The sequence below is a fragment of the Pteropus medius genome, unplaced genomic scaffold, assembly GCF_902729225.1.
Source record: "Pteropus medius unplaced genomic scaffold, Ma_sr-lr_union100, whole genome shotgun sequence".
In the NCBI taxonomy this organism is placed as follows: Eukaryota; Metazoa; Chordata; class Mammalia; order Chiroptera; family Pteropodidae; genus Pteropus; species Pteropus medius.
Window position 1 is genome coordinate 22,760,544 of NW_024349800.1, and position 17,728 is coordinate 22,778,271.

General features: G+C 33.6%; 1 protein-coding gene across 3 annotated transcripts in view; it reads right to left on the reverse strand.

The window, feature by feature from the left end:
* Positions 1-1,355: 1,355 nt before the first annotated feature.
* Positions 1,356-17,728, reverse strand: part of AFTPH (aftiphilin) — a 58,030-nt gene continuing 41,657 nt past the window's right edge. Inside the window, exons 7-10 of one of the 3 annotated variants that reach the window (XM_039886993.1) lie at positions 14,073-14,133; positions 12,471-12,644; positions 8,478-8,601; positions 1,356-2,474 (exon numbers count right to left, since the gene is read on the reverse strand). In XM_039886993.1, coding sequence (XP_039742927.1) covers positions 2,330-2,474; positions 8,478-8,601; positions 12,471-12,644; positions 14,073-14,133 — 504 coding nt within the window. In that variant the 3' untranslated portion in view covers positions 1,356-2,329. The remainder of the gene's footprint in view (positions 2,475-8,477; positions 8,602-12,470; positions 12,645-14,072; positions 14,134-17,728) is intronic. The other 2 variants (XM_039886992.1, XR_005658198.1) reach the window with 2 other exon arrangements.

Consider the following 17,728-nt stretch of genomic DNA (forward strand, 5'->3'; position numbering starts at 1 on the left):
TCCCTTAGCTGAGATCGCAACATGCGCAAAGCTTTTCTCACACCGGTCACTGCTTTCTGGGCAATTTGAGCCCTGGTCTGGTGCAAAAAGGAGGTGAGCACTTTTGGTCCTGAAGACTAGAGTGATGCCTTTGACCTTTGACGATCCAGTATCAATGTACTGTTGTGATTAAAACATTAAAGGCCAGCATGACAAACAAAAGGGAAATCTACCTTATCCAAAAGTGGTTTTAAGAGGAAATGTCCATTCTGTTAGTCATTAAAGCAGGGTTACTTTCATGAGGAAGGCCCACTAGACCATTTTAAAACAATAATGCAATAACTTTTGTAATCTTTAGTGCTCCTTTGTTTCTAAAATCTACCAGGAGCCCCAGGGTCTTCATAGATTTTGCTGACTCTATGCTCTATCATTTATTGACTGTACTAATGTGACAAGTGTTTTACATTATTTAATACATCAACCCCACAGGTAGGTAGTATCATTCTCATTTTAAAAGATAATTAAGGCTCAAAGACGTTAACTTCGTCACAGTAACACAGCTAATAAATGGGCTCTGAACTTAGGTTGGTGAAGGTTGCCATCACAATTTAATTGCACTGTAGAAGCAGGCCTTTAAGCTTCAGTTACTAAAATATGTAAAGTTCTGCTGAGATTAATTTTATCCTTCCATTCAGAAAGTCACTGGGCACTGAAGACTTGTGACTATTCTGAAGGAAAGCCTTCACTGAAAAAGACAAAAAAAAAAGTTGAGGAAACAATGAGAGATGGACTGGAGGCTAAGCATGGTCACTCCAAGCTGTACTTAAATTACACGCAGGCAACTGTTCCAATGGCCCGTGTAATCACCTGGCAGCACAGGAAATCTCTGTCAGTGATGGAGGTGCAAAAAGTTCCACAGTAACATTTCCATAGCAGATGAGGTGTTGGGCTGTTGGGCTGACTGCTTATTTCTACTGAAATACATCATGTGACTTTTTGGGGAAGCAGTATTTATGACAATATTTTAATAATTTTAGAAATTTTCTGCTCAGCTTAATTTCATGCATAAATTTTCTTGGAAAGAAAAAAATCCCTACAAATCCCTATTTAACCTTGCCAATTCTGATGAAGATACATTATAATGAATCATGGGAATTTCTTTTATGATCTCATGTTCTACATAAAAACAGCTCAGCTACTAAAAGGACTGAGCCAATTCGTATTGGCCAGATTCGAATTCTTCCTGGTTTTAACAAAGTAGAAACCCTACCGAATGATTTCCTCTAGACTGAAATACATTCAAATGGAATAAAACGTCACATCCAAATTCATTACATTTCCCCGCAGATACCAAAGTACAAAGACACCAGACTAAATTTCTTTTAAATTATTTTATTTTTGTGTAAGCTAAAAGGAAATTTACACACTGAAATCTCAAAAGACCTTGGGCATGCACATTACCCTTGTCAGAGGTTCTTCTACATGTCTCTCTTTTTTCCATAGGAATTTCCCCAAACATTTAAAACCCATAGTTTTTACTGTATGTACAGCCTAAACCATAGCAATCTATGATTATGTAATTTTACACTGTGCAAAATCCTCAAAAAATAGTGGTATGAGAACAAAAAAATCAGTAACAAGTAAATTTCATTGTAAGACATTCATGTAATTTGGTCCTTCTCCAAACCAAACTGATTTAAAACAGACACAATTTCTTTAAACCCCTACAAATCAAGTACTGACAATGATCCAGACCCTATAACAAAGGAGCAATCAATGAAGTACCTTCAAAAGGTCAAACACCAACACACCAGATTGAGATTAAAAAAATAGCACAAAAATGTTAACAAAAGCCAGATCTGAAACAAACTTACCACACACAAAATTAAAAAAAAAAAAAAATTTAACAGGGACTTTGGAGCTTACTTATGATAGCAAAAGTAATTGAGATGATATAAAAAATTAATAGGACATTCAATGCAATCTGAAAAGACTGAAGGGGATTTCACAGAGTGGAGATTTGAGTTTTTAATTTTTTTTATTTCAAAAGTTTTGTAAGAAGGACACCACCAGTGTATTTCACAAAGACATAAATGTATATACCCCAGCAACACAAAAAGAATAAATCTTCAAAAATGTTCACCCCCGATTATTTACATTTTTTCTAATATAAATTTAGGACTTCAGTATGTAAATAAATATACATTACTATGTATACCTTTCTAATGCGGCTTACCAACAAATCAGCTGAACTTGAATTTTTTTTTAATTACAGCAGGTATGCTTTTGATGGTAGGAGAGGGATGGAGTGAAGGAAAAGCAATTGAAACTGTCCAGTTTACATCAGTTATCAGTCTGCTTTCTCCTGGGAGCTTGTGGAAGGTGTTAAGGTAGATGGGAACATCAACACCTTGGCATGCATAAACGTTAAGTCAGGAAGGCTAGCAATCACCTTGATGGCTTCTTCACTCAGGTGCTCTTCTCTTTTCGGTTTCCTATTGACAAATGAAAAAAAGAGAAGTGTGTTAATGTGACTTTGCTGTAGGTAAAATGGGAGAAAATCCATTCTAACCATAGTTAGCAATCTGTGGGGACCTGAGTCTCCTTTTCTCTGCCAGTTCCTGAAACCTCATAATACCGTTGTGTTGTGTGCTTCCTGTGCCAGAAGCCAAATCTCCTATAAAGAAGCATGCCCTATTTATGTATGTTAATTATAGCTAGGCACATATGTACAGATATTCACATGTACACATGTACAGCTCACATCTCCCCAGGCATACTTTTAAAATGTTACTAAGCAGAAATATACTTCAGAAGCCCTAATAACACTCCGCCCAGCTGGATTTCCCCCTGCTCCCTGTGAAACTACCAAAATTACCTCAACATAAAACAAAGTATGTCTGGCACAAGACCTTGTAAGTCATTTTAACCTCAGGCACTCTTCATCCCCATGGGGGAATTCCAGGAGAGAAAACCCTTAGCTCAAAACCCAGTCTCAGCCTCACTGGGACACAGAAAGCTGGTCCAGAAGCAGCAGCATTAGGGCTGGCAGCTGATGTTGAGGATGTACATGGGCAGGAAGGACCTAGAAAGAGGGGAAATCTCCAAATCCTGTGGGTTCTCTAGATGAAGTACGTTTTACTACACTGGCCCTCAGTACTAGAAGTGAGCAGTCTGGTGCCTCGTACATATATGAGGAACGCTTGGTGACCCATGTCTTCCTAGCAGGTGACCCACAAAAAATGCCAACTGAGCTTCAAATATAGCTCAAATTGAGCACATGATTGTAATTCAACCTTTATTTTTTTTCCAGGGTGTTAAATTATTCAAAGAATAGTTGTAGTCATAAAGATATTAATTTTAGATCAAAGTTCATTTAAAATTGTTAACTCTAAAAAGCCCAATCTCTTTTATGATAAAAGATATCTAGTACTCTGTTAGGTGTGACACAAGTTATTTCATCCATCTAAATATTTTCTTTGTCCTTGGGATGGGAGTGGGAATTCAGAAGGTAAAACAAGAAAAGATAGATTCAGGCTTTATTTTATAAGTCAACATTTCTGTTGTTACTGCTTTTAAAATCAGGCTGAAATCAAAAGATTCTATAAAATTACTGAAAAACCAAACATCAGACTTTTAGGAACCCAACATCTTCAATGGAGGGTCAGCTTTAGGCACACTGAAACCATCAGCAGGTCAACCAACAATGAACTCAGTTCTAGGGTTTCTCAGGAGAATGGAAGAGCACTCCAAATTTTTCTGATTAAAATCTTCATTTAATTGCACTTAAATGATGGCAAAATGATGAGGTGGGTATTTGACGGGGAACTGGATATCTGCATCATTCTAAACTAAAACCAGATAGTTCAACTTTTTGGTCTCAAAGTGAAAAACCAAACTATATAATGGAAAAGGTTAGCCTCTCACCAATGGTCAATCTTAGCATCACTAATGATGGGAGTCAACATGCTGTATGTCTTCTGACATGATAAAACACCTATGATGTATTCTAGCCAAAATGGTTTATCTGACTTCATCAAAACTTTAGACATAATTTCTAGTTTACGTGAAATAAGGGGATTAGAGAAACATATTAAATACTACTTGAAGGAAGCAAACAGACAAATCCAGAGGTTGGGACATTCTCCAGGATAACTGGATTGATCTTTTTAATAAGCTAGTGTTATTAAACTGAAAAACAAAAGGACTGAAGGTAGATATGCTAGGTTAAAAGGGACTTAAAAGCCATAACAGCCACGTACAATAGTCCTAGATTGATTACTGGTTTGGACAAAGCAGAAAGGGCATTGTTGGGGAAATCTGAATATAGCTTGGGTATTTGATGAAATGAAAATTTACTGAAATTGAAGATGGAGATCACTGACTGCAAGAGTGGGTTCAATGCACCATGGTCTATAAAATCTCATTTTTGGTTAAAGTAACACACATACATGTCTATTTGCATAAAAAAAGATCTGAAAGAATATGCACTAAGGAGTTATAGTGATCTGAGTGGTAAGAATGTGATACTTAAATTTAAAAAATTTTGTTTACCTGTATCTTCTAACTTTCTATGATATATCTTATGGCTTCTATAATGATAAAAGGTTATTAAAATACTAACAAAATTGCCCCTAAATGTACTTCTTCATTTGTGGAGTGCAGTTGGGGTGTGGGAGAATAGAGGAAGAAGCTTCCACTCAAGGAATGGTTGGTAAAGATGATTCTAGGGTTTCTACCAATTGCCTTATTTTAGAGGCATTACTTGAAGGCAATATGAAGCTGTGTTTAAAAATAAAAAAAAGTTTACATAATTGTTTGTGCATTTATCTGTAGTCACTGAGCACTGATATGATCTAGTTTTCCTAAAATATAAGAAGAAAATGCTTGAAGAGAAATTGAAAATAAAAAGTTATATATTATGACCTTTATACAAAGCCACAGGCAGTGACCTAATTTTGATTTATATTCTCTCTAGTTAAGATTTATTCTTTTTGTCAAAGGAATACTATTAATGGTCTAGAAATAAACCCACACATTTCTGGTAAACTGATTTTCAACAAGGGTGACAAGACCATTTCATAGGGGAGAGAACAGTCATTTTAATAAATAGTGCTGGTACAACTGGATATCTACATGCAAAAGAATAAAGTTGGTCCCCTATCTTACATCATATTAAAGAACTCAAAATGGATCAAAGATCTAAATATAAGAGTTGAAACTATAAAACTCTTAGAAGAAAACCTATGTGTAAATTTTTCCGACCTTGAGGTAGGCAATGGTTTCTGAGATATGACATCTAAAGCATGAGCAACAACAGAAAACATATATAAATTGTATATTTCATCAAAATTAAGAAACTTTTGTGTTTTGCAGGACACTATCAAGAAAGTGGAAAAAAACAACTCACACAATGAGAAAATATACTTGCAAACCATATACCTGATAGAGATCCGGAATATGTAAAGTATCCAGAATATGTAAAATTCTTATAATAAAGACAAATTATCCCAAAAAACATTGGTAAAGGACATGAATAGGCATTTCTCTAAAGAGATACAAATGGTTAATAAGCACCTTATAAGATACTCGACATCATTAGCCACCAGAAAAATGCAAATCAAAATGACAGTGAGATATCATTTCATACTCATTAGGATGGCTATAACCAAAAAGTCAGACAATAACAAGCCTTAGTGAGAATGCAGAGAAACTGAAACTCTTATACTTTACTGGTAGAAATGTAAAATGGAGCCACCACTTTGGAAAACAGTTTGGCAACTCCTCAAACAGTTAAACAGAGTTACCATGTGACCCAGCAGTTCCATTCCCAAGAAAACTGAAAACATCTGTCCACACAAAAACTTGTACATGAATGCAGTCAGAAAGTGAAAACAATCCAAATGTCCAGTAAATGATTAATGGATAACAAAATGTGGTATATCCATAAAATGGGATACTATGCAGCCACAAAAAAGAATGAAAAGTACTGATACGTGCAATGACATGGTTGAACTTGAAAACATCATGCTAAGTGAAAGAAGCGAGACCCAAAAGGCCATACATATACTGTATGATTCCACTTACATGAAATAACCAGAATAAGCAAATCTACAGAGACAGAAAGCAGACTAGTGCTTGCCAGGGGCTGAGGAAAATGGCAGATAGACAATGACTGGCTAATGGGTATGGGGTTTCTTTTTGAGGTGATAAAAATGTTCTGTAATTAGACAATGGTGACGGCTGTGCAACCTTGTGAATATACTAAAAATAACTAAATTATACACTTGAGAAGTGTGAATTTTATGGTATGTGAATTATATCTCAATTAAAAAGTAAAAAAAAAAGATGTATCCTTTTTGACTAGTTCTTTGGGCATGTATAAACTTAAGTTAGAGGTCTGTGGCTACTAACTAGCTGGTCATCCACTGATTAAAATTAGGAAGTAATTTTTCTCTATACTAGAAAAGGTAAGCAAGAAGATGAAAGTATTTTAAAGCTAAAACCTTGCATGTCTTTAAAGAGTAAGTCACTTTCATGACCTATGTATTGAAAGAGAAGAGCGCATGTACTTTCTCTTAGACATGAAAGGCACTTGACTTGTGAATATTTGCACTTCTCACCATTTTCAAACAATTCCTCAAAACATAAAATACAAAGCTGGCAACTTACTTTCCTTTCAATTTATTGGTTTTAAATAAGAAGCTGAACAGATAGTAGAGAGTTAATTCAACGCAGCTACAACACTGGCCCTATGATATATGTTATAGCTTTAGTTCATTCCATAATAGTATAAACTAAGGGAAAAAATGAAAATAACTTCTTAAAGTGATAGGAGTTAGAAAAGTTCCTAGTGTACAGCGTGTTTCAAGGATGAGTTAAAAAGTTAGGAGAGCAAGTTAACAACGTGGTTTAGAGCTCCTCCTAATGGCCCAAAGAAGGAATTCGCATCCTCGAGATTTCCAAAACTAGTTCAGTGACACTGAAGAGGAAAAAATACAGGATTGTCCTTAGATAAGACTGTCTGGAAACAGTAGGGCAAAGCCCAGACAACAGGAGCATTGGCGTTTTTGTTGTTTTTAAAGCTAAATGTACACTAATTTTGGCTAATATGTATATAAAAAAATAGATGAGAAATTTGTATGAGAAGAATTACAATTTGAAAATATAACTTATTTGGTAAGAGAAAAAGTTAGAAAGTAAGCAAAACATCCATAATGGCTTCATTTACAAGTAGGTTCACTTAATAGTAGGCTTTAAGAGTGCCAGGTAGTGTTAGTACAAAGAAATAGGGGTAATGAGAACAATGGTGGGAATCTGTGGACAAACGAGAATGTGCATGCTACAAATCCATTCCAGGGAAAAGTTAAAGGTATCCAAAATTATAAAACAAATAATAATAGCTTTTCACAATTATAAGTATTAATAGTATTAATAATACAAATTATTTATTAATAATAAATACCTGTTGAATGAACAGATACTTAAGTATACATACATTTTAAAAGGCAATGTGATAATTCAAGCCAAAGTTTTAAGACAGGTGAGCATTTATTACTTTCAAGAAAAAAAGCCTTTTTAAATGAATGTTTTTCTACAGAATAACTGATTTAAAAGATTAATCTGAATTTGACAAGTAAGTTGAATGTTTTTATTCAGGAGAAAGAGCTAAAATACTTCTGCCAAAATGGGCAATTAACAGGTAACTATTTCCATTTTCAAATGCTGATGTTTCATGGATTTGGGACAGCAGAGCTGGTATGCCAATCAACCAATACTTGCTCTTGCAGCAGTGATTTATTGGCTCCATTTAACGATTAGCTGCTTCTTAGAAACTGGTTTATTCTTATGGCTAACATGTCAAAGCAACGGCTTATTCAAGTGCTTAATTATGTAAAACTAAAGGTTTCCTGATACCAAACACAAGGCCCAAGTGACATTCCTTGTATCTGGTTCTGACACTGGGAATAACTGCTTTTCTAAAGTCCTGAAGGGGATCCTAGAAACCTTGGTAAAGCAATCAGAGGTGCTGCGCATCAGGAAAAATTCAGATAATGAAATAGTGGCTACCCCTTGCTCTACCTTAGTCTGGAAATGAAAAGATTAGCACGAGTGACTCAGGGAGTGTGATACTGGATTCTCGAAGATGGTCTTCTCAGTAGGTTATGAAAAAGAAAAGGCGGGGGGTGGGGGGAGTAGTTCTATAGTGGCTTTATGATCTCAATACTTAATTAGAATTTTTCTCTACAAAGTTAGGGTGGGGAGTGGGGGGGTGAACCATATCTGTTAGCCCCTTCTAGTCTCATGAAATAGCCCTGTTCTAATAAAGTTCATAAGTAAACACAACTTGATACTATTTTGGAATTAGACATCTATTGGTTTTTATAAATATCAAGTGAATTTTAATACAATACACTGAAATACTGCCATCTTATGTGTTTTACCATCTGGGCTGTTTTAACAGAGAATTCAAAATTAGGGTGTAACTAGCTGTTTACCTGGTAGATGTGCTTGTCTTCTCTACTGTGGACATGAGTCTTGCAAATGCATCAGTCACTTTGAGGCTTGAAGTGGAGATTTCCAGTTTAGAAGTTGTTAACTCATACAACTCTGGATCCACACCTTGTAGTATAAAATGACAGTCAGTGATGGCAAGCTGTAATAGGTCACTCAATAGCCACAATCCAAGATGCAAAAGGCAATTATTCTGTAAACATCTGAGTCTTTTATAAACATATCTGTAGTACACTGTACTACTGCGTTTATTTTTTAAATTATAAGTTCCATTTTTCAGAATTATTAAGTAGGAAAATACTTTTAAAATTCCACTTTGATATAAATATAGCCCTTATCTAACATAATACCATCCAAGTACTTCTAAAAATTCTATCTGCTATAGAAAATTCCCTCACTTTTGGATTAGTTTACACTATGAAACAATATTTTATAAAGAGAATACACTGATTTGTCATACAATAGTACACCTCAAATTTTAAATGGACTGATTCTCATGTTTTGAACTTTCCTCTCCTACCTCCCTTACCATTTTTCTCCATTATTTTCTTTCACATCAAAAGGTTTGGAAGCTAATATAATGTTTCAAATGTAATTTGGTTAGTTTAAATATTCTGACCATCTGAGGACATATTACTCAAAGCATCAAATTATTACCAAAGATAAATTATATATCAAATTGTTCTTTCTTTAGGTAAGAAGTGGGGAGGGTATAATATTCTCAGAAAAAGTGAAAAAAAAAAACTACTACTTTTAGACAAAATAAAAACTGTCTCAAGGGTTAATTATATTTCCATAGTTTCATGTCTAAATGCAGTAGCTAAAAGTTCAAATATCTTGTTAGAAGAATTCAAAGTGAAGCTATGTTAGAGGATTAGACTTATTGTAAAAGTGTATAAAATCCTCCCCTTATCTAACTTCACTAAAATATACATAAATACTTTTGTATTTCCTCTGACTGGAGATTTATATTAAATATGACTATGAAAACACTGAAAAGAACAATTAAATATTTCAACTCAAGCTAAACTTTGGGTAATGAAGATAACCAGATAAAAAACCCTTTTAATCCTACACTCTCCTTGGTCCCAGCAAATTAGATGAAAAGTTCAGCAGTTTCAGGGTATGACAGAAAAGCAGGCTTTAAGGAAGAATGTCTTATAGCTTCATCAATCTTTTCTTATTATTTCTAAAAAAGCCCTGATGATCAGCTGATAAAATTACATATAAATGTAGATATTGATATTTACAAGTTTCCTTGTTTCGAAATATTTCAAGGTTAAGAAAAAACTCAGGAATTGCCTTCTATTAACCAACTTTGTAGATAGATGGCTAGCATATGTAAACATTGATCTCAGATGTTTACAGAAATCAAGCAAAAGCGGCTTCCACAGTTACTGTGTACAAGGGAGGAAGGCTATAGAAAATGTTGACTCTCCCAAGTTCTTAATATTTCATTAAGGTACAGTTTCAAAATATATTTAAAAGGCAAGGCCTTTTCTTTGTATTTCTATAATAATTATATAGTTTTCAATTAAAATGTAAAAAGTTATAGATGCCTGTAAAAGGACCAAATGAACCCAAAGTATCTCCTTTCTCCACTGTGAAAAGTTAGAATCCAAGTAACCACAAATTTTAGTAGCTGTCTAATGCATAATGCAGAATAAACAACTACATTCTAACTGGCAACAGGAAAGTACTAATAAAAATTTCGCTGGGTTTGTAAAATACTGGCCATTTGGCTGTCAGAGTAAAGTGGGAGATTAAAAAAAGGGAACAAAAAAAATCAACCTCCCACAGCCCCAAACACTATCATTAAAAAAAATAATAAATAATAAAAAATAGTACTATGGCTATATTTTTCAAAAACAAGATAGCTACCTACTTTATACTAATCATTAAGAGAGTAATTTTTTTAATGAAGTTTTTCTTAACAACCTTAATGAGGCACAGTATAGTTATGTAACTAAAGCTAGCCAACCAAGTTCTATGCCAACCTCCTAAGTCTCATACACAAAATAATTAAATAACCGCAAGCTAAGACAAAGTGACTTTCCCAGAAACAAGTCAGAAAAAGTGCAAGCAAGTGGTGAAATGGAATACTAAGGAAGGTATTGATACCTGTAGCTTGATGGTAAGTTTTAATAAAACCCAATAGCAATAAAAAAAAGCCAAAGCAACTTTATAGTAATCAAATTTATACAGCAGCTAGAGCATTTTAATGAAAATACAGAACAAAAATATTTAAAAGTTTCCAAAGTAATGAGGACCGCATTTGACCATGCTAATTTCACTTCCATTACAGCTCTAAGCTTCTGAAACCGCTTGCTCTTCTTCTAGGAGCTGTGTATACTGAGCCTGGTTATCAGGCCATTTCTGTACTTCTTTATATGGTCAGATTATTTGTGCTCCTATGGATAATTTTTAACTGAGTTTGAAATGTAACCAAAAATTAAATTTAAACCAGGTTTTAGGCATCCAAAAATAGTGACCTCATTTAAATTATAATATAGTTCATGATAAAACAAAGCTGAGAGCAAATTAAAAATGAGAACTTGGTAATTCATTCTTGGGAATACAGTAATAAGGAAATAGATATACAAGCTTCTCCCCATTAAGTATTAAAAACAACTAATTAGCTCACCCAGGTCATTCTATAGCTCAAATGTATTTAGAAGTAATTTAAGTAAATAGTGAAATATCATTTTGAAGTCAAAACCAGACACAGATTGGTTTTTCACATGCTTGCAAACTTTTGGAAACAATCAACATGATAACCAGGGACTTAGATTTGAGGAACCCAGTTCTTCTACCTAATGATCTTGGAACTTCCTTATAGCAGGATTGGATTTCCATAAGCAGACCTTGCAGAAAGGCATCCTCGACCCAGGTTCACTCTTAGCTGATTCTTTTACTCTCCCCCATTTCCCATTATGGTGCCTAAGCTGCTGGAAGTGGGTAGCAGGGTTATCTAGTTGAATAGAACAAACTCAGCAAATTCTCAGGAACCAGGCTGGCTGTGTAACTGACCACTAGTGGGGACAGAGAGGAATCCTCACTAAGCGTTCTGGGCATCAGCATCTATATAGCACCCAACGGCTGCCTGGTGATCAGTGGGCATGATTACCTAATCACAAATTGGGATGACAGAGACTCATTAAAATCATTTAAAATAAAATGTAAACATAAAAATGCCATTATATTTTAATCTTTTATTCAGTTAGCAAATAACAAAGTACATTAGTTCTTTGGTCAATGAACTGAACTGTTGCAGGGCTAAACATTAATTTAACAGGCACTCCAGTAAGGTTTAATTTCTAACTTTTAGTATCTCATAGTAATTATTTTCTGCTATTCACTTTTGTAACTTTTTCTTTTTCTCCATGGAAAACTGTAACAGTATACTTTCTATTTAAGAGCTACATAAAAACAGTTATAGTTCTATGTGGGACTATATAACTAAGTGCTAGACTCCAATAGTTTGGGGCCTAATTATACATTTAGCAACACTAATAAACAACTAATTGAATGTTAGAATTTGTAAAAGTTCTATTATAACAGGCACTATAATGTAAAGCCATCTTTGTGTACTAAAATATTCTTATCTCTAAACTTATATTTTTAAAATGACTTTAAAGAATATGCTTTAAAAAATAAGCATATAAAACATCACATTTTTCATTTACAAGAAAAAAACCCCCTCCCTTTAAATGTCTAAGGACATTAGGGCTATTTTATACCTAGAGACTACTTTCAGCTCTGAATATTACACTCTGAGAAAGCTTTCCTTAAAATACATTTCACATAAGTCATTTGCTATAGTCAGCTACTAGAAAACAATGATAGATGAAAAAAAAGTATTAGAAAGACATCATAGAGAATACAATCTACTTGTTTCCTTGTTTATAGGAAAGTCAAGTGATGTGGTCATGCTTTTAGTAAATAAACTAGAATTGTGGTTTTAACACTCTGCTGACCTGGGATTGTGGTGCTGCTGCTAGAGCTACTGTCATCCACGGGCCCAAAGAAATCAAGGTTCAGAAGAGTGGAACCTCCACTAGCTTGAAATTCAGTGACCGTGTTGATAGGCAGCCACACAGAAGGTAAGCCAAGGGAGGAGGGGTTATGTGTAAAAAGGGGTAAGACACACACTTGAACATGCAGGTTATAATTAGTAGTCATTACACATTTTTAAATCAACATTAAAACAATGTGTACAGTATTAGTTTTTCATTACTAAGGACATTTCTGAAGTAACAATTTAATTCAATGTACATTTTCTCATGTACAACGTAAGTAATTGAACACTTAGTAAGGTTTTAGTTAGGAGTTCAGTTCTTTCCATCAAAACTCGAAGCCATACCAGAAAGACCAAAGGGAAAATATATCCGTTAAAGGGAAACAATACTTTAATCTCAACCCAACATTAAATCACTGTACATGCCCAAATCAATATTTCATGTTAGTAATGTTGGTTTCTAGTTAATGATCTTTTAAAAGTGACAAAGCTGTCAGTTTTAGGACACGCACCAATACATTAACTTATTTTAAAATGAAACATAATAAGGAATGTCATAACTACCCTACCCTGATGTGTAACCTCAAGTTGTACTGTTCCCCTTTAACTCTGAAACAGTAATCAGAAATAATATACATTTTTAAAGAAGTTGTTTGTTAATAAAAAGCACGATGATTTGACTAAATAAGACACGAGACAACAGCAAAAGGTGCATCCAGGCTTTCCTTCAGCACTGTTATTCAATTGGATGCTTTTCACATATCTTAGGATCCCCACTCTAAGGCAAAACTGAGAATGACAGGTGTTTTAGGCAATAGCTCAAACAACTGATGAAGTATGAGGAGTTAAGAGTAATTTTATCTTAAGAGTCCAATTAAAACTGTAGTGTCAACGCATTGAAAAGACAGCTTTTTGTGTGATTTTAAAGACCCCACATTACTGGAATAAGTTATCCCCTTTTCAGGAATTTCTCTTAAAGCCTCTAGTGAAACTAATTACTTCTGGAACTACTTCCTAGTATTCTGAGATAAGTTTTAGAAAAAGATCATTAAAACCATTCATTTCCATTTGCATATAAGTGCTTTACAAAACATTATTAAATCTGAAAACTACTTTAAGTCAATAAATATGGATCTATTTGCACACTGTTTTTGGTTAAATAATTGTGCTTTGTGGTTTAAAGCAGCCTCTAGCCACAAAACTTTGCATCCAAGAAAACTCTATAAATTAAAACTACAGAAACAAATTTCAAGTAAATTGTTTCTACCTAAAATATCATTTAAACACCTTAGATATTTGTAAAAAATAAAGCAGCTTGTTTTTGGCTTTAACTAAAATTTTACCTAGCTACTACTACCTATATTGAACATTAATACTATTAATAATAGTAATGGCTGGCTTCTTGAGCAATTACTATTTGGAAAGAAAGCCTGAATTTCCAAAGATAAGAATAAGAAGTTATATTGAAACAAAAAAGGAAATCAGCAGAGAGAAGTCTGTCTGAACTTTGTAGCTTTCTTAACTCTAGCTCTGGTGCTAGAGGCTCTACGGAGAGACGTACCATCTAAAGGGTTAGTAAGGCCACTGCTACTCCAGTCAAACTGGACGGGTGGTAGAGACTCCTAGAGTTGAAAATCAAAAAATCAGAATTAATCAGTACAGGTTGTAGCAACATAAAGAATCCTTAAAAATATATATTATAGCAAAATAATTGGGCAATAAAATATCTAAAGACAAAATTGGGATAATTTGCAATTTCAGAAGGTTATCTGCAAATATTAACTCAAACTGAAACTGCAAAATTTACAAACGGTACAGACTGTTGACATCACAAAAGTATCTGAGAAATAGAATTATCTTCACATTTTCAAGTATAAATTTATGGACTGATTCTATGTCAAGATTTCAGTCTATTCTCAAATCATGATTTAAACTATTGGCTTGAGTACACTAAAAACATTAAAATATTTAAAAAATCACTGACTTTTTTTTTTAACTAGTGTAGTTATTTTAAATGATTAGCCACTTAAAATTTCTTGATAGATAGTATAATTAAATAGAGAAGGTACCATACTAAAACTGTGGAGATCTGGGTTGCTCGAGGCTGAGTAACTCCTAAGTAACTAGTTATATGACCATGTATCATTAATTTAATTGGTCTTGTCATATATAAAATGAGAAGCTTCAAAGTCTAAGGTCTCTGGTTCTTTACAATTTTCCAAATTATAAAAAAAATTATGGGTTAGTAAATAGAAACTATGGTACAAAATATATTTTAAAATTTAATCAATTTCTCTACATTAGAGATTACTTATAATCTGCATCAGAATTTAATTTTTAAAATAATTACACTTTTTAGTGTACTAAAAAGTATACTCAAACTCATTTGACTATTACAGGTTTTAAAATATTGTTAACTGCCAAACACATAAAGACAAAATGAAATACATATAAGTACAAATAAGATGGATGGTAGTACAAAACATTTTTTAAATAAGCATTGCTCTATTTTAAGAATATTCTTGATGAGAAAAAATTGTGGTTTTCAGTTTTCTTTTTTATTTTGGGGTGGTGTTGACAACACTTACTGAAATAATCTATTTCATTAGACTCAATATTAACATGTCTTTTATTGCTTTCCTGTATATATGTATATGCTTTATTATAAGGTAGGTACCATTAAAACTTTGTACTCATTTTTTTTTCTGTGTAAAGACAGTTCCTTATAGGAAAGGAGAATGAACTGGTTATTTCTGAAAGTCTAATACCATGATATCATAACAACAATTATTTTGATAACTGGGATACCAGTTACTATAATAAGCATTTAGTTTGTTACTATAATAAGCATTTAGTTTGCCCCAAACAAAGTAAGGCTTGGAAGTTGTGTGTTGCGGGGGAGCGGTATAAGCAAAGCAAAATGCTAACATTAGTGGTGCCTAGCAGTTAGGGATAGTTGTGGGAGTGGGGCAAGGTAGGGTCAGTGGGAAGGGAACTATTAAGGGAATGCTTTGTGGTGATGGAAGAGTTCTGTATCTTGACTGCTGTTGTAGTTACATGCATCTCTCCAAGTGATAAAATGACAGAACTACACACATATATTGTACAAATATCTTACTAATGGTTGTGATATTGTACTATAATTATGTAAGATGTAATCATGAGGGAAACCTATGAAGGGTACAAGGCACATCTTCTGTATTACCTTTGCAGCTACCTGTGAATTTATAATTTTAACAAAAAATTCTAGTGAAAATCTAGTTTATAACCTACTTGAAGACTGATGAACAACATTTAGAAAAGATCTTTAGTTTATCTCCAAAACAAACAAACAAACAAACAAAGCAAACAACTCTCGGCACTCCGACAGATTCAATTTATATTATTCTACTTCTATGTCAGTGACATCTTTAGTCATATTCAACGCTGACAAAACTCAGGTTTATGTAGTAACAAAATTTCTGGATAAATGGAGCAAAGCTCTTCCATTAACATGTTTAATCTAAATGATGTCAAGTAGCTGGGTGCTTAGAAATATTTCAGTGATTTGCTAGAATTTCCCCCTCTCATAATGGTGTATGGCATTTTTAAGACATAGCCAATATTAAAATAATGAGGTGCTAAAACATGAATAAACATTTAGTGGAAGTGAGACATGAAAAACTGGATACCTAAGCAATTATAGGCTAATGGCATTGACCAGGCAACTCAAAGAAAAAGCACTAGAATGAAGCATTTTAAAATAACCTGAAGCAATGTGGTATGAATGATTCCTGTAGAGACAAAAACACTAAGGAAACAGGTCATAAAAAGAGCAAAGAAAAACAAAAAACAAAATAGAGACTTGAGACAGGAAACTTGGGTTATAGTCTTAGCTGATGTATGATTTTGGGTATATCACTTAGCCTTTCCAAATATGTTTTCTTCTTGTAAAAGGACAGCATAATGGTAGATAATAATTTTTTCTTTCTTCTAACATTCTGATTCACATCAAGGAGCCTAAGAGAGGAAGTTTGCTAGTGGTGACTAGTTGCTAGCCAGAGAGCTGACTCTACTCAGCAGTGAATAAAGTGTGGTTAAAGCAATGATCCTACTAAGAGGGGAATCAATAATGACACCATGGATGACGTGACCTTGAAATTCAGTGGATAAAGATTTAAAAAAAAAACCCCAAATAACAAAATTACCACTACTGCTTTTATTGATAAGCTGCCTTTTCAGGTAAAAGTAGAAAAAAACACCATTAACAGTTGTTACTAATTTATTAAATTCCTAAACAAGAGATGCAATTGTTACCAGATGAATGAGTACAAAATAATTTGGAAGAAATAATAAAAATTCAATGGGCACCAAAATTGACATAGACAGATCAAAAAGCACGTAGTAAAATGAGAATTACATAACTATGCTAAGTTTGAAAGTCAATGTTTAGGGCTGCCCAAAACAAAAACTTTATGAAAGGAAGGTTTGGTATGTGGTTTTTGAAAAAAACAAATCAGGTATTAAACAGGTCTTTCCTGACACATTTTGTTAAGCTTCTAGCATTAACTGCTATGGCTGTTTCATCTGAAAATTATGACAGCAGGAAGATGTAATAGCATTACTGCATGGCCAAAAAGTAAAGTAAAAATAATACATACATAGCATGGCAAAGAATAGTGGCAAGAAATATTGCTTTCTATAAAAGAGAATTTTTAAAATGCATTTCATATGTTTGTTAAATATTTTGATCTGAATCACAAGTGTGGAGCCAAGCAAAGATCATACAATTCAGCAATGGAGGTCAGGCATCTCAGCACAAAATTCTAATATGCATGCTGAAATCTGCAATTTTACTGTGTGTGTGTATGGTAGAATAAAGACTTATAAAGGCTCATGTCAATTCAGAAATAAGTTTGAACAACTTCCATTAGGAAATATTACTTTCATTGGTTCCTAGAAAAGCCTAAAAAGTAAAAGTCATGAGGATCACAAACTACAATAAAGTACAAAATAAACCTGTTAATGCAATATTTATATGTGTACTTTTTAAAAAGAGAAATGTGTGCATTAACAGAATAAAAGGATGTACTTGATTAATCATAAAATTAGCAAGAGACCAAGTTCTGTCTTCTAACAAAAAAGTTAGATATGCTTAAATGGTGTTGCAATTTCTATACTTGCCTATAAACAGGGAGACAGTAATACTTTGATTACAAGTACATAGGAGTGTATGTG